At 36.9% G+C, this 21,354-nt stretch overlaps 1 protein-coding gene across 1 annotated transcript in view; it reads left to right on the top strand.

Moving 5' to 3' along the window:
- Positions 1 to 21,354, top strand: part of SLC2A13 (solute carrier family 2 (facilitated glucose transporter), member 13) — a 536,393-nt gene that overhangs the window by 411,975 nt on the left and 103,064 nt on the right. The window contains exon 7 of the mRNA XM_006865299.1: positions 4,609 to 4,734. Coding sequence (XP_006865361.1) covers positions 4,609 to 4,734 — 126 coding nt within the window. The remainder of the gene's footprint in view (positions 1 to 4,608; positions 4,735 to 21,354) is intronic.

Below are 21,354 nucleotides of genomic sequence, written 5' to 3'. Positions count from 1 at the left end.
GGAGAGAACTAGACAAAGGAAAAAGCTAATGAAGAGGGAACAAGTAGTAGAGGTATAATATACAAGTAAGCTCCACCGGAGCAGGAAATCTAGTTGGTGAAAGTGCCTAGTGATCTGCTTCCAAAAGGTCAGAAGCTTGAAAACCCTGTAAAATAGTTCTACTCTGCACACAGGTTCGCCATAGTCAGAATTGACTTGATGGCAACTAACAAAAACAATGTGTCCCAGTACCTAGACTAATGTCTAACACATTGTTGTTGTTGTCAGGTGCCATCGAGTCAGAACCGACTCATAGCGACCCCATGCACAGCAGAACGAAACAATGTCCGATCCTGGGCCAACCTCACTACCGCTGCCACATTTGAGTCCATCAATGATGCAACCTGGCCAATCCATCTCGTTAGGGGTCTTCCTCTTTTTCTCTGACCCTCCACCTTACCCAGCATGACATTCTTCCTCTTTTTCTCTGCCCTCCACCTTACCCAGCATGACATCCTTCTCCAGCGACTGTTTCCTCTATGTTTTATATCTATGTGTTATATCTAACACATAGATATAAATTATTGTATCTGTTGAATGATCATGGAATGTCTGTAATAAGCATGGTGGAAGAAGAGAAAATTGTGATCAGAGTTAGAAGCTTAAATAGAGCAATAGTGAATATGAAGCTTTCATATGAAACTCATCTGTGAAACTCACAGATGGTAAGTTCTCTATTAGCCTTTATCATTTGTTTTTTGCCTTTTGTATGAACTACGTATTTCCAGAGATAAATAGAAAGTTGTTTCCTTGAGAATAAGTGAGTTGATCTTTCACAAACAATTAGGGTTATTATATTTGACCTCTTATGAACAGGATAAACAAACAAAAAAATGCTAGTAGAAATTACTTTCCATTCCACATTAACCATGTCTGGTTCTTAAAGCCAGAAGCTCAGGGTGTTTCCATCTAATGCTTGTTTAGCGTGCTTATCACAGGTGTAGACGATTGTTATTTGCTGAATCACTCTAAAGGATATTGACCTTTCAGTGGATTTTGAAAAGCTGCTTTATTTTTTACTTTTGGTCCAAGACTTGTCTTAGTCAAAAATAAGGATGTCTGTTTGCCAAAGGAAAAGTGTACAGAAGGAGGTTGAAATGATAAATCTTTTTTTTTTTTTTTTTAATAATGCCACTGTTTTCACTTTTAGCCAAATGAATCAAAGAGGTATTTGGATTTTGAGAAGCTAGAAGAACAGGCAGTCCCTGGCTATGAATGAGAGCCATTCTTAACTGTCTTTAAGAATTTGTAGGTAAATTGAAACAGGTGCATACCATTCTTACTTAGGCTTACTGTGGTGATGGCGATTACCTGCGGTAGAGTCGGTTCTGACTCATAGTGACCCTGTACAGGTTTTCCAAGGCTGTAAATCTTTACAGGAGTAGAAAGCTTCACCCTTCTCCCACAGAACAGCTGGTAGTCTCGAACTTCTGATTTTGAGGTTTGCAGCTCGATTCGTAACCACTATGCTGCCAGAGCACCTATTACTTTAGTGCAAGAAAAAACGCAAAGCTTATTCAGTGACGTAAAAGCTACACTTGCAGCTCATGAAGGTGATTATGATGAAGAATTCAGTGCTGCATGTAAGGGTTGGCTTAGTGATCCCTAGTGGCGCAGTAGTTGAGCACTCAGCTGCTCACTAAAAGGTCTGCAATTGGAACCCACCAGCCACTCAGCAGGAGGAAGATGTGGCAGTTTGTTTCTGTAAAGATTTACACCCTTGGGAACCCTCTAGGCAATTCTACTTGGTAGTGGGTTTGGTTTGACTTGGTTAGGGCTTGGTTCCGTTAGTTCAAAGTGAGGACAAATTTATGTAAAGGACAATACGAGTTTCCCATAAGGACAAATATGTGTTGTTCATAAGTTGGATGTTCATAATCCACAGACTACCTGTACTGTCCTTTATGTCTTTTTCTGATGACTCTCACTAATTCTTACTTGGTTTCTCTTCCCACACCCCATAGTATAATTGCTTGTACAAAGTAGGTATTTAATAGGCCTGTGCTGACTGACCTTCAATTATAAAATAAGCAGTTCTTTGAAATGCCCTTCTCTCATTTCTCTTATGATCTAGTTCACACAACACCTCTGAACTTATTCCTAATTATTATAGGAAAAATGAATAGGCCTCTCTCCTCAGCTAGTTCATACATACTTCATATAACTTTGTTGTTGTTAAGTACCATTGAGTCAGTTAAGTTTCATTGAGTTGCAACTCATAGTGACCCTGCTTAGGGCTTCCTAGGAGAAGCTGGTGGGTTTGAACTGCCGATCTTGCGGTTCCAATGAATCTTGTGGTTCAGTACTTTATCCTACAGTGCCACACCACTGCCATTATTTATTTGTAAATGTTTTTCAGTCTTCCCTTTTGTCTACCAAGGAACAGGGACTTTCACTGATTGACTCATGTTAGTGTCTACTGGACACCATGCACATGCTGACCCTATATAAGATGTTCAAGCATTTTGTGGCAAATGACTATGTGACAGTGAGGATGTTCATTCCACAGGCACACTGTAGGCTAAGGTTGGACATCCGTGCTCTCCAAAGGTTTTAGTCTTTCTAGGATTTTCCTGCAGTTAGGTCACTGCTGTCCAGTGAATAGTGATTATGGCTCTGTGCTTCAGCCAGTACATGTAATCAATTTCAAGAAAGGTTAGCCTTTTTTCCTATAACCATTTTTTTTTAAACTTTTTATTATGAGTTGAGTGAAAATTTACAAAGGCCATCAGTTTTGCATTCAACAAATTATATACACTATGTTTCATTTCAGTGATTGTAGTTCCCTCCATACAACAAGTTTTCCCACTTCCTTTCTGTAGCCCCTATTTCAATTGCACCCACCTTCCCATCCCTTTTCAACTTTGTCCGCAGGTAAATATCACCCTTTTGATTTTGAATGGTTTTGAATGATTGACCATCCCATGGTGAGCATGCCTTACTACTGTTTATTGCTTGGCTGAAAACTGGGCCCCAAGGATGAGTTCCATTTTTGACCTATAAGCCTGGTTTTTTTTTTATATTTTTGAGTTTTATTCTACATTTTCTCCCACTCTATCTGGGACATTCTAATGTGATACCTTTCAGAGCAGTTGATATTGGTAACTAGGTGCCATCTTGTTCTTGTCTTAGAGTCTTGGAGAGTGATGCGCATATGCTCCATTGGTCCATTGAACTAATTGATTCCAAGCATCTTCACATTTTCATCACTCTTGTCTCTTCTGCACATGGAGAGACCAGACTAATAATTGCACCTTAGATGTGCTCTCATAAGTTTTTAAGATCCTAGACACTATTCACCAAAGTAACATGTAGTGCCTTGTCTTTGTGGCCTGTGTTATACCAATAGACCATGGTGTCCCCTAAGACTATAGTCCTGTGCACACAAGCCCAGTAACTTGTTGCCTTAATTTGTTTGATAATACCTAAGAAGTTTTCATCATGTTGTCCCATGTATGCCCCACCACATTCACTGTGTTTGCAGCAAAGGTAAATACCCATGTACAAATATCCTCTTTCAAATCTTCATACATTTGTGGAGATACTCCCACTCTCCCTGGCATACCTGTCCAGCCTGTGTATCTGTCCATTGTACCAATTTCTTTAATATTAAGCTTAATATATGGTGTATATTTGTTAAAAGTATAGCTGTTCATCATGATGTCAGCAATGACCATATTTGGGAGTCATGGGTTTTTGGTTTTTAATATTTGTCTTTGATTTTAATGTTTTTCTTTGGAGTCCTTGTGTAGTGCTGTGGGTTAATGCACTGGACTGCAAGGTTGGTTTGAACAACAAGGTTAGTGGTTCAAGCTCACCAGCTGCTCCTCGGAAACCCTATATAGGGTTGCTATGAGTTGGAACTGACTCGAAGGCACTTAACAACAACAATGTTTTTCTTTATACATCGTTTTTTAAAATATTTGAAATTTCTACTTCAGTGCATACACTGTTGTTGTTAAAATGCCTTCAAGCTGGCTCCAACTCACAGCATAGGGTTTCTGAGGAGGAACTGGTAGGTTTGAGTCACTGACCTTGCAGTTATCAGTCCAGTGCTTATCATACAGCATCACACCAAGACTCCATTATATACATTGGCGACGGGGTGGGAAGAGAAACCTTTTTTTTTTTTTTTTTTAATTTTTAGTGCATGATCCTTGAAAGAGAAAGTTAAGAGGAGTAACTTCTTTGGTCCAACTTGGAATGAAGCAGAATTAGGTCAGGAAGGGCCAGGTCATACTTTAGTAGCAAACCTCGGTGACTTAGGACAGCAAAAGTTTATTTGTTGCAAGTCCCTGGAGTTCTTTTACCTCAAGGGTCTCATATCCAAGACTCCTCTATCTCAACCTGTTTTCCAGATATGTGGCAGCAAGAGTAGGAGAAAATGGAAGAGACCAGCCAGCCCTCTTCTGCTTTAGCACGTGTGTCTTGCCATGGACAAAACTAGTCACGTAGCCCCATTGTTACTGCAAGTGATGAGGAAAATATAGAGAAGCAAATGGAGTAGAGTATATAGTGAGCAACATTTGTCTCTGCCAAAATGATTATAACTTTCTTCTCATTCTACAGCTATTGTAATGAATGTATGTTGGATCCCAACTGCGGTTTCTGCTACAAGATGAACAAATCAATGGTCACTGATTCCTCCTGTGTTCCAGTTAATAAAGCATCAACAAATGAAGCAGCCTGGGGAAGGTATGTCTTACCTTAGTTACCATATGAATATCTACCCAGTCCTCACTTACTGAAGGGGTTAGGTTCCAAAGACCAGTTTGTTATGTCAAAATCAGCATTATAAAAATGTGTGAAATGACCCCATCAGATCCACAAAAAAAGGATGATTTCATATTTCATGACTGCCAGATTTCATCATTGTATAGCCTGTCAAATAGCTGAGAATCCTGGGTCAGCCTTAATCATCACAATCAGTGTTCATGCTTGACTCAGCATTTGTTATGGCTAGACATACATCGTTAATGCATAAAAGAGTTAGATTTTTTACTGTTGTCATAAATGTGAAATGTCAGATAAAATGTGAAATGAGCAATGAGTGAGGATCAAGAGTACAATGAAATTTGAAAATAACTAACAAAGTGATTGCACTTAAAATGGTTCCTTGAAATTGGTATCTATAGCAACGTAACCTTGCAATGTACACTGGTGAACACGAGTACAAAGCGTTGCAATTCTGTGGTTCTCACACTCAGAGGGGAAAGCAGACATAAACCCATCTCTGTCCTAATAAGCTTATAGAAGTTTGAGTTTTTAGTCTAGGCAGGTTTTTCCAAATGTTGCCTAGAAAATTATTCTCACTGCATATTGTTTAACTACAACAATAATTTCCAGTCTCAAGTGATTTTTGTTTATTTTTTGCTTTTTAATTTTTTATTATGAATTAAGGGATGATCATAATTTTACATTCAACAAATCATACACTTTTATTTCATCTCTATGATTCAAATCCCCTCCATGTAACAAGTTATTCCACTTGTTTCTTATGGTTCTTATTTTCATTCTACCCACCTCCCCCACCCCTTCTCAACTTTGTCCTTATGTAAATGTGAGCATACCTTACTAGTGTTGTCCTTCCTATCTACTGCTTGGCTGAAAATTGAGCCACATGGTGAGTTCTATTTCAGACCTGAAGGGAGTTGAGGGCTATAGATTCGGGTTCCTCCAGTCTCTTTTTGACTAGTAAGCCTAGTCTTTGTTTGACAATTTTGAGTTTTGTTCCACATTTTCTCCCACTCTATCCAAGACCTTCTAATGTGATACTTTTCAGACCAGTTGGTAGTGGTAACCAGGCACCATCTAGTTCTTTTGATCTCAGAGTTGTGGAGACTGATTTTCACATGTTCTTTTATTCCTTTGGACTACTTGATTCCAAGCATCTTCAATTCTCATCACTCTTCTTTATTCCGCACATGGAGAAACCAATAGTTGCAACTTACATGGCCACTCAGGAGCTTTTCAGATACTGGATGCTACTCGCCAAAGTACAATGTAGAACACTGTCTTTGTGGACTATGTTATGCTAATTGACCATGGTGTCTCCTGAAACTGTGTCCTGAGCCCCCAACCCCAGCAACTCATTCCATTACAGTGCCAAACTCAGTTTTGAATGATTGTGGTGTGTCAATATTAAGTGAAAAGCAGAAAATTGTCAAGACAAACTGAATTAATATCACTTTAAATTCCTTCATAAAACTGTGTCTCTCTTAGAGTCATTTCTATATAAAACAAGTACTCCCCACATTTATGAACTAATATTTGTATCTGTAGACACAGAACATGTGTGAATGTTGTTTACCGTGTTTAACTTCTTTTGTTTCAAATTCCCTTAAACATAAAAATATAGTCTCAATCTCTCTGCCTCATAATACTATAAAGGCAATGAAATCTGTAATAAAGTACTTGTCTCTCCTAAGAACTAGAAAATACAAAGTATCATTATTAACCATTATGTAACTGTCAGTTGTTTTATTAGAAAATTATTCCAAAGAAGCAAAAGTAAATTACATGGTTGTTGAGTAAATATCCAAACCTCATTATCAATATACTAATTACAAAGAACTATGTAGAAGAAATGCAATTATTACTTAAAATAAAACCTTGGAAGAGTTTCTTTTAAAGGTACCCAATGTGTGATTTTCATTAGATGAAGCTTCATTAGTAGGTTAATTGATTTAATGATATTTCTGGATATAGTAGTTTACAACTTTAAACCCTTAGGGGTGCCCTGCCCCCAATAAGCAGAAAAACTGAAATTTACTAATCTAGAAGTATGGATCTGTTAAGACTGTGTAACAATAATAGATGTATGAAGTATCCTGTAGCTCATCTAACTAATTCAAAAACTTTTTAGACACATCATCTAATGAATGGTGAAGAGACCCCAGCAGAAGTCAAGAGGCCTCAAACAGATTTGTCCTTACTTTTTGAAAATAATAAATGTTGCAACTTTTTAGTAGAAATATATGTTGCTTCTTTATTTCAAAAGGATTAATTTAACATCCTATTTTATATTTATGTACATTCAATTATAATGAACTCTTGACTATGTACAGTGCTAGATAAAAGTGAGTCACAAATAATTCCTACTGATGAAAAAAAAATTCAAATTACTTTTATGTTTATATGAGGCTAAGTAAAAAAGTTCTGTTACTATGATTCCTGTTTGTTACAAACAAACGTGTTTAAACTAGTTTCAGTGGTTAGTGGATGGCCGCAGACAAGTTCTCTTAGTAACACACTTGTCTTAGTCTCATTATGGTGCCTTCAAAAATAAATGTCTAATCAAAATAGAGAACTCCTGTTAAGGTATTATAGGGTCAGAACTGGACTGCAAACCACAAGATCAGCAGTTCAAACCTTCCAGCTGCTCCTCGGAAATGCTATACCGAATCGCTATGAGTTGGAACAGATTTGACAGCACTTAACAACAACAATCAAAACTGTGGCTTCTGAAGGGATTTGCTGGGCCAGTTAAATGCAAGGCTGAGATATCATCTCTGAAGATGATAGTGACTGTTTAGGGGAACTCTGAAGACACCATCTTGATAGATTTTCTAGAGGAATCAGGACGATCATGGAGACTTACTAGGAAGAAGTTTTAGGTTATTGAAAACTGCATTGCAGAAAAAAAGCCCAGGAAAGTTGCACCAATAAATTTTACCATTATGACAATGCACCTGCTCATTCTTTAAGAGTACTGAGAGCTGTCCTATAAGAGTTTTATTAGGAAACCTTACCCCATCCACCCTACAACCCTTACCTTGACCCTTCAGACTTCTCTTAGTTCCTAAAACTCAAAGAACATTTAAAAGGAACATGATTTGAGTCCCTTGAGGATGCCCAAACTGATATTTTGACTTGATACAAGTAGAAAAGCCCAGAATTTATAAGGAAATGGTTAGCAAGATGGAAACACTGCCTTTTGAAGTGTAGAGATCTAGTGGGGGATCTGTTGAGAAGCAGTGCTTCATATTTTGTTATTTTTGTTTAATAAAGGCTTCATTGATTTTGTAGCAATACTTATTTTTACTTAGCCTCATAGACTGTTCTTAGAATAATCTCAAACTCTATTATAAAATAATTTTTTTTTAAATCCCACCCAGGTGTTCTCACTCTTTCCTGTACTGAGTGATAGTCCTTCTCCCCAGTCCTTCCACTGCTGTTGCTTGCCCTAGATCTTTGCTAGAAAGAAAGCAAGAAGCAGAATATGTTCAGCATAAGAAATACCTAGATTGTTCATTTTTAAGTAAAATAACATTTACTATTCATGTTTGTAGGTTTGTCTTTAGATCTTATATGATTATCAGAAGTGAACTTCTCAGGGCCAAATCCATGATTACCTTGGATTCGCATCTGAGATCTGTTTATAGACATTAAGTGAGTATACAGACAGCTCATATCCATACATCCTGGCCTTTAAATGTAACTCTGTTTGCTAAGAAGACACCATGTGGCAGAGTACCACCCTTCATAATGGAGATGCCATGGTAATTTTGAGGAACTGTGAGTAGATGTCAGTATAAAATACCTATCATCCATCATCAATCATTCAGCTTTAGTTTGGAAACTGGAATAAAATATAGATACAGTTCCCTCAAATTACTGGATTGAGGAAGAAATCATAGTGGAAAACAAGATATGAAAATAAATGGCTAAAAGAATACACTAGAGTAAAACACAGAGTAATCCTATATAGTAATCCTATATAGAAGGTGGAAATTAAAAAGAGAAAAATAGTGCAAAGCAGATATATGAGGATTTTTTAAAAGTTCTTAAAAGATTTACAAAGTAGAGAAATCTCTGGCAATGCTATTCAATGAGAGAGAAAGCAGAGCTAAACAATTTTTGGGATGAAAAGTAGCATATAACAACAGATAGTAAAAAATTGTTTAAATCGACGGCCGTGATATTGTTCTTCACTGCATTTAAAAATGATGCAATGGACACATTTTTAGAAAAAAAAATACTTAATAGTTTTCCAGAACCAATTCAACACCTCTGTGAAGAAAGTGTGAATTTTCTTCCCAGTTTACAAGTTAGGATAGTAATACAGAGAGGGCCTGACTTTCTCAAAGTCAGAAAGCTTGTAAGTCTGCCTCATTTAGGGGAGTAGCAACTGGGTAGTAGAAAGATACACATTTTAAACTCAGATTCAAATTTGTGTTCTTATAATTTACCTCACCAAGGGGCACTGGGCACATCTGGGCCTTCTTAAGCCCCAGTTCCCTTATTTATAAAATGGGATAATATTGTTCCCTTGAGAAGTAGGACTGTTATGAAGCTTATATAAGGGTATGTCTGAAGCCACTTGGAAAAACTGTAATGTCCTATGCAAGTGAAGGCAGTAATTGTTGTTGTTGTTAAGTGCCATGGAGTTGGTTCCCACTCATAGTAAGCCTGTACAAAGTTTCCAAGACTTTAAATCTTTGAGGGAGCAGAAAGCCTCCTCTTTCTCCGGAAGGCAGTACTATTTTGTATTAAATTTTCTTAAGAGTTGTCAGTGACACACTTTCTAGACTAGAATAAGTACTTTGTAACAGATAAGTTAAAATTAGAATACTTTATCTTTTCTATTTATTTGTGCCTATTCATCCACCTCCCTACATCCTGGCTCTCCATATCTCCACAACCATAAATAACCTATTCTGGAACTTTTAAAAATGCTTGAGTATTTGAAAGTTTTACTAATGAAGGATACTTTCTCAATGGGGCTGACTCAGTATTTGTTTCCTATAATACAGCATTTTAGCTCTGTAATTAGGAGCACAAAAATAGCTAGATAGATTCTCTATTTCGCAGTTCATTGTTCTAACTTACACTGAGAACTTGGTTGGTGGTACTCATTCGGCAAAGATATTTTCTCCAAGCTGTACTCTGATACAACTCCCATCCTATCTTCTCAGCATCTCACCACTTCCCTAAAGAGAATTCTAGTTAATCTGAACCCCTTGCCAGCACCTCCTACCTGTTATGATTTTCTTTCTTCATGCTGTACTCCTGCTTTCCTTCTCCTTCTTCTTGATCTCTACCTAGTTCTTACCATCAGTTTTGTCCAGGACTGACATCACTTATTTTTGTGCAGTCTCTCCTATTAGTCTCAGAGAGCAATGATTTTTATATCCTCTGCACTTCTCTAATATAACTTATATGATCATTATACTGTCTTATCATTTATGTTTAGCTGTCTCTTCTAGATTATAATAATTTCATGACTATACTCTCCCCTACTGTAATGCCTTGGTGCCTTATGCAGACCAGGCTTGCAATCAATAATTGCTAAATGGAAAATTGGGGAAGACTACCATCATGGAGTCCTGGTGTGGCACTGTGGGCTAATGCGTCAAATTGCAGAGTTGTTTGAACTGCAAGGTTGGTGGTTCAAACTCACCAGCTGTTCCTTGGAAACCCTATACAGGGTCACTATGGGTCAGAACTGACTCGATGGCACTTAACAACAACAACAACAACCATCACTGGAAGATGCTCTGATAGCTTAGTGGTTATGAATCAGGCTGCTAACCTCAGGATTAGCAGTTAGAAACTATCAGCTGTTCCGTGGGAGAAAGATGAGGCTTTCTGATCCCATAAATATTTATAGCCTCGGAAACCCTGTACAGGGTCACTATGAGTCAGAACCAACTCCACAGCACATAACCACCACAACCATCACTAGAAGAAGCTCTGGTAGCATAGTGGTTACAAATCAGGCTGCTAACCTCAGGATCAGCAGTTCGAAACTACCAGCTGTTCCATGGGAGAAAGATGGGGCTTTCTGCTCCCATAAAGATTTACAGCCTCTGAAACCCTGTACAGGATCACTATGAGTCAGAACTGACCCCATGGCACATAATCACAACCACCACCACCATCATCACTGGAGATAACCACAGTTCCAAATGAGAGGAAATTGTGTTCTACTCATTTCATTTGATAGTTACAGCTTCTCCATTCATACTAATCCCCAGAAAAGGAAGCCTTTAATAGAAAAATGAGAACAGCACAACTTTAATTATCAAGTTAATGTATATTACCTAGTAATAGTTGGTTTGAACCTCAAGGTCAACAGTTCAATCCCACCAGCCAATCCTTGGAAACTGAATACAGGTCACTATGATTCAGAACCCACTCAAAGACTCTTAACAATAACAGCAACAATGAAAACACCCACCACTCTTGTGTCAGTTTATTGAACGGTGGTGGCTTGCATGTTGCTGTCATTCTGGAAGTTATGCTCCCAGTATTTTAAAAACCAGCAGAGTCACCTATGGTGAAGAAGTTTCAGATGAACTTCCACACTAAGAAAGACTAGGAAGAAGGAGAGATGGATTGCTTCCGAATATTCAGTCACTGAAAACTTTATGAATAGCAGTAGAACACTATCAGATAGCACCAGAATATTGAATATGGAAATAGCACCAGACATAGTGCTGAAAGATGAGCTCCTCAAGTTGGAAGGCTTCAAAATACAATTGTGGAAGAGCTGCCTCCTCATAGTAGAGTTGAACATGATGATGCAAATAGAGCTTTCGGGATCTTTGTTTGCTGATGGGGTACAACCCAATATGAAGAGAAACAGCTGTAAACATCTAATAATAATCAGAACAAATAATGTACTGAAGTATGAATCTACAAAAATTGGAAGTTGTCAAAAATGAAATGGAAGGCCTAAAAATCAATATACTAGGTATATTGATATAAAATTACCAATACCAGTCCATTTCAGCTCACTGAATATATTCATCAGTGAGCTGAAATGGACTGATATTGGTCATTTTAAATATGACAATCATATGGTTTACTATGCTGGGAATGACAAATTGAAGAAGAATGGCATCACATTTATCATCAAAAAGAACATTTCAAGATTTTTCTTGAAGTACAATGCTGTCTGTGATAGGATAATATCCATATGCCTACAAAGATCAGTTAATACCACTATTATTCAAATTTGCAATTCAAAAATTTTGAAAGCAAAAGGTCATTAAGAAGTCAAGAAAGAAAGAAAAGACCAAAGTGGATGTCAGCAGAGACTCTGAAGCTTGCTCTCCAGCATAGAGATGCTAAAGCAAATGGAAGAAATAAGGAGATAAAAGAACTGAATAGAGAACTTCAAAGGGCAGCTTGAGAAAACAGAGTCAAATATTATAATGAAGTGTGCAAAGACCTAGAGTTATAAAACCAAAAGGGAAGAGCATGCTTTGCAATCCCCAAATTGAAATAACTGAAGAAAAAAATTCAAGCCTCTACTTGAAATACAGAAGGATGGTAGTGGTGGTGCTTATGTGCCGTGGAGTCAGTTTCGACTCATAGCAACCCTGTATAGGGTTTCCAAGGCTGTGTCTTTATGTGAGCAGAAACCCTCATCTTTCTCCTGTGGAATCACTGGTAGTTTTCAACTTATGGCCTTGAGATTAGCAGCCCAACTCGTAACCATTACATTACCAGAGCTCCTATCTTGAAGGATAATACATGCAAAATATTGAATGATGCAGAAAGCATCAAAAGAAGATGGAAGGAATACAGAGAATCACTGTACCAAAAATAAATGGTTGATGTTCTGCCATTTCAATAGGTAGCATATGATCAAGAGCCAGTGATACTGAAGGAAAAAGCCCAAGGTGCAAGGCATTGGCAAAGAACAAGACTCCAGGAATTGATGGAATACTAATAGAAATCTTTCAAAAACTGTTGTGGTACTGGAGGCATTCTCTCATCTTTGCCAAAAAATTTGCAACACAGCTACCTAGTCAACTGACTGGAAAAGATCCATATCTGCGCCTATTAGAAAGAGGAATATGGAAATCATCGAGTAATATCATTAATATTGCATGCAAGTAAAATTTTGTTGAAGATAATTAAAATACAACTGCAACAATACATTGACAGGGATTCAAAACCTGCCAGAGGTTTAAACAGGATTCAGATGAGGAGGTGGAAAGAAATATATCATGGCTGACATCAGCTGAATCTTGGCTGAAAGTAAAGAATACCAGAAAGATGCTTACCTGTGCTTTATATCCAAGGGCTTTTGATTGTGTGGATCATGACAAGTTATGGAAAACATTATGGAGAATGAGTATTCCAGATGCTTAATTGTGCTCATGAGTAACCTGTACATAGACCAAGATGGAGTTGTTCAAACAAAACAAGGAAACACTGAATGGTTTAAAATTAGGAAAGGTGTGCACCAGGCTTGTATTGTTTCACCATATTTACTCAATCTGTATGCTGAGCTAATAATCCAAGAAGCTGGATGGTATGAAGAAGAATCAGAATTAGAGGTAGTTTTATTAGCAACTTCAGATGTGCAAATGATACAACCTTGCTTGCTGAAGTCAAAGAGGACTTAAAATACTTACTGATGAAGTTCAAAGACCACAGCCTTTGGTATAGATTGCACCTCGATGTTAAGGGAAAAAAACAAAAAGACAATCCTGAACACTGAACCAATAAATGACATCAAGATAAATGGAGAAAAGAGTGAAATTGTCAAAGATTTCATTTTGCTCAGATCAACCAACAACATTCATGCAAGCAGTGGTCAAGTATTGCATTAGGCAAATCTGCTGAACAAGACCTCTTTAAAGTGTTCAAGAACAAAGATGTCAGTTTGAGGATTAAGGTATGCCTTACCCAAGCACTGGTATTTTCAATTGCTTCGTATGCATGTAGAACTTGGACAGTAAATAGAAGACCATAGAAGATTTGATGCATATTAGTTATGATGCTGGAGAAGATGATTAAAATTACCATGGATTGTCAAAAAAAAACAAAAAAAAAAAACAACTAGTAAATCTGTGTTGGAAGAAATACAGCCAGAATGTCCCTTAGAAGCCAGGATGGCCAGACTTTGTCTGGTTGCTTTGATATTAGTATCTACTCGATGGCACCTAACAACAATGGTAACACTGAAAAAAAATTGTTAAAAAACAAAACTTAGCCATATACCTGAAATATATTTGTCTGAACTGTATATTCCCTGTAGCTTTACTATATCACAACTTATTTTTTAATTATTTGAAGAAATATTTTGCACATTCCTTTGAAGCATTCGCTGATAATTCAAGAGGAACAATAATCTATGGAAATAAGTATAAGATTATGCTAAACATCAAAAGTCTTTATTTTTTCCCTTCATAAGTTTGTTTTCTAATATTAGTGGTATATACTAGTTGTACATTTATAAAATTATCTTTCATTATTCACAAATACTTGCTGTGACGTGCAGTCAAGTCAGTTCTGACACATAGCGACCCTGTATAGGGTTTCTGAGGAGCAACTGGTCAATTTGAACTGCCAACGTTGTGGTTCCTTAATGTACTTATCTGCAAGGTTGATATTTTTTTATCAGTTATCAGTCATTTGAACTAAAACGTTCTTAAGCTATATTTTAAAATTACTATTGTTGTTGTTAAGGAGCTCTGGTAGTGTAGTGGTTACGAATTGGGCTGTGAACGCAAGGTCAGCAGTTGGAAACTACCAGCTGTTCTACGGGAGAAAGATGAGGCTTTCTGCTTCTGTAAAGATTTACAGCCTCGGAAACCCTGTACAGGGTCACTATGAGTCGGAACCGACTCCATGGCACATAACAACAGCAACAACATTGTTGTTGTTAAGTGTCATGAGATCGATTCTGACTCATAACGATTCTGATTCATACAATGTTTCTGTGGAGTGCTTCGTGGGTTTGAACCATCAATCTTGTGATTCACAGTCCAGCGCTTATCCTGCAGTACCACACTAGGAGTCCATTGTTGTTGTTAAGTGCCATCGAGTCGGTTTCGACCCATAGCGACCCTGAATAGGGTTTCCGAGGCTGTAAAATCTTTACGGGAGCAGATCGCCTCATCTTTCTCCCGCGGAGCAGCTGGTAGTTTCGAACTGCTGACCTTCTGGTTCACAGCCCGATTCGTAACCACTACGCTACCAGAGCTCCTTAGTATAGCTTAAAATTAACTTTTGCCATAATTCACTGTATAAAGAAATAGACTTATATAAAATATTCTAATCTATTTTATTTTTAACAGTGTAGTTTTAGATCTGCGTATTTAGAGTAAAATGGTGCTCCTTATGATTTTCAACGGCTCATTTTTCAGAAGTTGATCCCCAGGCACTTCATCCACGTGGGTCACTCAGGGATTCCGTAAGATCTGGAGCTGTATAGTCTGTAAATTTCATCTATCTGTAAATAAAATTTCATAGATCTCAGGCCTTTGGCTTATTATTTGCCAAGTCCAGAAATTTAGATTCCTTTGAATTTAATAATTATATTGCATTATTTGGCATTATTTATGTTATGTATACACGTCAAAAAAGAAAAACATTTCTGTAAAATTAACTTCCCTTTTCCAGATTCTTATCCAGATAATGTATATGCCTAATCCACCATCTTGGCCACATTTCCCAATTTATCCAAATTCTTAGGTGACATTTATTATTAATAATAATTAAGTACATTTTAACACTTTTAACTATAATTTGCAGCTGTTGGATAACCTTAACAAATAATCTCGTCCATGTCACCTCCATACACACATATACCATCCTCAAAAAGATCAACATGTTTTGAGGCAGTCTCGTTCTTTAAAATGAGACCTTCCTACTCATTGTGAATTTATTTTTCTTTCTATTTTTTTTTCTTCTGAATACCCATGAGTGAGATGTTCAAAGACGTTTAGGTCAGTGCTTTCCCAGTACTCTTTTATCTTCCACCTCAAAAGAGTGGAGAGATGTTCTGTGTATGCTGCTGTTATGGAAACAGAAGGATAAAGTCACTCACAGCCTGCATGTCCTTTCATTATTTTCCTCTAGGCATTTGTGGTCCCTTTGCATTCTGAAATTGGGAATGACCCAATCCACACTGAAATCATAATATACTTTCTAAAGATAAAAGGAAATGTTCAAGCACCCGTAGTGTTTGGGATATTAAAAACAAGTTCAGAGTATCTGATCTTCTGTGCATTTTTTATTAACATCTTTTCAAACTCTCAAAAATTATAATCTTTAGAAGTCTTCTGAATTTAGTACATCATTACTTTTTAACAACTTCTCCCCAAGAAAAAAGAGTCCTGAGACCGTAGTTGGTTCACAGGTGGACTGCTAACTACAAGGTCAGCAGTTTGAAACTACCAGTGTTTCCAAGGAAGAAAGATGAAGCTTTCTACTCTCATAAAGATTTACAGCCTTAGAAACCCTAGATGGGGTCACTATGACTTGGAACCAACTCCAAAGCACATAACCACCACACCACCATCCCCAAGAGATAACAAGAATGAAGACTGACACTGAACAGCTTTGGCAGCACTGCCCAAAGAAACCCATGAAAGTACAGGCCTACTTGGTTTTTTTTGCGTTTTTCAGATTAGTGTTTTAGTGTTAAATTTGCTGTAAGTTTTCTTTTAGACTCCAAAATATAGCTTTGCTCAACTTAATATTACAGTATTTTTGTTTACCTACCCATTGATTTTTCTGGACACTCTCAACCTAGTAACTGTAATCCTTCACCCATCCATCAATGAGAAAAGGAAAACTTTTGTTTCTAGAACATATGTTATTATTATGTAGAACATCAGTACATATGCCAGTTTGAGAAGCTTGACAACTCCCCCACCTTCCAAAAACAACAACAAAAAAAATGTCCTAATTAACAAAACTTAAGAAGGAGGCAAATTCTAGTGGAACTCAGCTCAGTAAAAGGCATGTTATATGTCTCATGACTGAAATCTAGAGTTAGTATTTTTCCAATATCGTAGAGTCTTCAGAATAATTAAATAAATATTGAGCATAAGTTGGATTTTTTCAACAAAAGTATGCTCCAAAAAGCAGAGAAAACATTTCATAATATCATGGATTTACTCTGAAACATTAACAGATTATTTTACTTCCCCAGTTGTTGGTTATATTTATTTGACATTTAACTCTCTTTTACAGTATTGGACTGTGATACATAACTTAACAACTAAAATAACAATCAGTTCCTTTTCCCAAAGCTGGAAATATAAGATGCTGTATCTTTATAGCTAGTATATATTGAGATATCTTTTAGCGATGACTCAAAAATACCCTATTCTTTCCCTCATGCACATAAGTAGACCTGTCCTTTGGCACTTAATATTTAACCTATCATTAATTTTTTGGATTTCATTATGGTCATTTAGATACCGATTTGCCTGTAACTATCCCCAAGCTGCAAAGTTTTCAAGGGCAAAGATGAAATACTGCTCCTCTGTCTGCCAGGCACTCGGTGCTTGTTTGTGGTTGTTAGGTGCCATCAAGTAGGTACCAAATCATAGCGACCTTATGTACAGCAGAACTAAACACTGCCCAATCCTGGGCCAACCTCACTACTGTTGCCACGCTTGAATCCTGGATGCTGCTACTTGGCCAATCCATCTCGTTGGGGGTTTTTCTCTTTTTCTCTGACCTTCCACCTTACCAAACATGATATCCTTCTCCAGTGACTGGTCCCTTCTGACAATATGTCTGAGTATGAGAGACGAAATTTGGCCATCTTGGCCTCCAAGGAGTACTCTGGCTGCACTTCTTCCAAAATACATCTATTGGTTCTTTTGGCAGCCTGTGGCACTTTCAATAGTGTCTTCCACACCAACACTCAAAAGCATCAATTTTTCTATGGTCTTCCTTATTCACTGTCCGCCTTTTGCATGCATATGAGGTTACTGAAAATACCATGGCTTGGGTCAGGCGTACCTTAGTCCTCAAGCTGACATCTTTGCTCTTCAACAGTTTAAAAAGGTCTTGTGCAACAGATTTGCCTAATGCAATATTTCGTTTGATTTCTTGACTGCTGCTTCCATGAGTGTTGTTAGTTGAACCAAGAAGAATGAAGTCCTTGACAACTTCAATCTTTTCTCCATTGATAAGAATGTTGTCTATTGGTCCAGTGGTGAGGACTTTGTTTTCTTTACATTGAGATGTAATCCATACCAAAGGCTATGCTCTTTGATCTTCATCAGTAAATGTTTTAAGTTCTCTTCACTTTCAGCAAGCAAGGTTGTATCATCTGCATATCGCAGGTTGTTAATGAGTCTTCCTCCAATCATGATGCCATGTTTTTCTTCATATAACCCAGCTTCTCGGATGATTTGCTCAGCATAGAGATTGAATAACTATGGTGAAAGAATACAACTTTGTCGCACACCTTTCTTAATTTTAAACCATTCAGTGTTCCCATGGTCTGTTCAAACAACTGCCTCTTGGTCCAGGTACAGATTCCTCATGAACACAGTTAAGTGGTGCTTAGCAGACAGAAATTTCAGAGCACATGGGAATATTATTGAAATAAGAGTAATAGGGAGAAAGAAATAATGTTGCAGCCCACCAGTTTTCTAGATGTTTTGACAAAACAGCTGCCAGGTCTGTTTTTCTGGATGATTTTATATTATATGGGTAAGGCCAGGATGCATTTTTAGGATATTGTAGTGGAAATGGCAACAATTAATGATAAAGGCCAGACCATCACACATTCAGTACAAATCATCATATTATGTCTTACTGTATTTCTGTAACTACATTTTCCAAGGCTGGGTGCATGGAATTCAGCAAGTTTCTTTCAAAAGTCTAAAATCAAATGGATAGCTTAGCTCTGGTGTCACAGAGAGCACTGCCTGAAATGCAAGAACTCTGATTTTCATGTAGTCTCAGTAACTGACTAGTGTATGGCCTTGAGTAGCTTGTTCTACCTGCTACTTGCTTACCAGGGAACTCTGGTAGCCTAGTGGGTTATATGTTTGGGCTGCTAACTACAAGATCAGCAGTTCAAATCCCCCAGCTGTTCCACAGGAGAAAGATGAGACTTTCTGCTCTCATAATGATTTACAGCCTCAGGAACCCATGTACACAGGGTCATTATGAGTTGGAATCAACTCGATGGCAAACAACCACCACCTTGTTTCCAGGTAATATCATTGTGAAAATTAAAAGAAAAAGTATAGAAAAGGACTTATGTGCACTCAATTAAAAAATTATGATAGACCTGATTTTAAATCACATTTCCACCATACAATCCTGACTTAGATAACTGGGTAAGCTGACTGGAATCACATGTTCAGTTGTAAAATGTGAAATTAAAATTTTCTTATGTGTATATATTGGTACAAAAGAAGCATTCGTTTTTCTTTTATTTAAAAAGCATTCCTAAGCTTGTAAGAATTTTCATATATTAAATTATATACAATTATAGGAGGGCTTAGCAATATCAAAAATTTTACTAAATTTCTATAAAATAAGTCAGTATGTTGCTTGATTAATAAAGGTCAGCTCAAACCTTCATCATTATTTCTCAAGGGAAAAGGAGTTTCCACTTTATTCTCTATTTGGAAAAAGTTTAGACAACTACAAAAAAAAAGTACAATGAGGAAACTATAGATAATTCATTAAGTGTCTTTGATGAATTTATTTTTCATAACCTATTAAATGCTATCTATATCTGTAGCTCATTTATAAGGGAGGGAAAGCAAAGACAATAAATCTCCAGCAATAAAATCCATGTCCATATGGTTGATTAATTTTTTGAAGTCTTGACCCTAGTCTTCACATTTCAAGTTAATGTAACACTTAATTTTCACAAAGAAATAATAAAACAGAATTCAGGCAAGATTTACAAGAATATTCATGAACATGTTTCCTCCTCTCAGAAGATGTGATTATGGCCTCATAGAATTTGGCAATATAATATGGATAGAGAAATAGGAAATTACTCATATTGGAAATTATCCAAACCTAATACTTTCAAAATATGAAGTATTCCAGGTTGGCAAATGTGAAATTAAAATTTATTTATTGAGCATACAAGTATTTTAGGACAAAAGAAGAGTTTACTTTTCCTGCAGAAGCATTCTTAAGCTTGTAAGAATTTTCATATATTCATACGCATTAAATCTTATGACTATGTTGGCTTCAGAGTAACTTCCAAGATTGACACTATATAATTAAAAATGGAAACTCCTATATTTAAATGTAGGAGTTCTGTATAATTAATATTTTAAATTAAACCTTTCTAGTTATTTTAAATTTAAATAAAAAATTAATCATATTGAATTTGGGTAAGGTAGTGACAATAATATTATTTTAAATCTCCTTGCATCTTCTTTATTCCCCACCACCCCAATAAAACAGACATATGCAAGGATTAAAAGTTAATTGAATCTTGATTCAAGCAAACTGTGACAAAATGTTTTTAAAAGGCAATCAGGGAATTCTGAACAGTGGTTGGCTATGTCATGTGATTAAGAAATAATAAATATTTTAGATGAGGTAATCAAATTGTGGGGGTTTTATAAACTTTTATTAGAAATTGGGTGAAGGTTTACAGAACAAATCAGTTGTCTATTCGACAATTCCTACGTATTTCATTTCATGCCCTTGATTGCTATTCCCACAATGCAATGTCAATTATCCCATTTCCTCCCTGTGTTTTCTGTCTCCCTTCCTCCTCCTTTCCTACCATTTCCTGCCTTCAGAATGAACCCTGTCATTGGGCAAGTGCTGCCCTTTTGATATCAATTGGTTGGTTCTTCTAAGGATTATTGTTGTTACTGTTCACCTTATATACCTCTCAATCATTTGACTGAAAATTGACCCATGAGGATGGGTTCAGTTTCAAGACTGAAATTTGACATACTACATAGTCTAGGGACTTCTCTCATAGTTCAGGGGTTCAACGAGTAAACCTGGTCTTTTCTATGATATTTAGTTTTGTTGCACATATTTTTCCTACTCTATCAAGGATTTTCTAATGTGATCCCTTGCAGTGTGATTGGTAGTGGTAGATGGGCACTGTCTAGTTCTTTTGGTGTCAGGATCATGAAGGCTGGGATTCACATTGTCCATTAGTCTCTTGGACTAATTGTCTTTCTTATGTCCTTGATTTTCTTCACCATTCTCTGCTCTGCACAGAGAGTGATCAGATGTTTGTTCAAAAGCTTTTAAAACTCCGGTCAGTAGGATGTAGAGCAATGTCTTTATGGACTGTGCTATGCCAGTTCACCTGGGACTATGGTCCTGATCCCCGACGCCAGCAATTCATTCCCTCAAGGTGTTGGTATGGCTAAGGAGTTCTCTTTATTTTGTCCCATGTATACTCTAATATAATCATGGATATAAAAGGGCATTTTAAAACATTTGTGGATAACTGGAATGAAAAGATAATAGAATTTTTCCATGATCATTTTGAAGTTTCTAATATTTGCAGCAAGAGTAAATGTATACATAGAATAGCCTCGGTTAAACATATATATATGTATATATATAAGGAGCTCTGGTAGCGTAGTGGTTACGAAT

This window comes from Chrysochloris asiatica, unplaced genomic scaffold (assembly GCF_000296735.1).
Source record: "Chrysochloris asiatica unplaced genomic scaffold, ChrAsi1.0 scaffold00077, whole genome shotgun sequence".
Lineage (NCBI taxonomy): Eukaryota > Metazoa > Chordata > Mammalia > Afrosoricida > Chrysochloridae > Chrysochloris > Chrysochloris asiatica.
The sequence above is the reverse complement of the archived record's forward strand: the minus strand, read 5'-3'. Positions and strand labels throughout refer to the sequence as shown.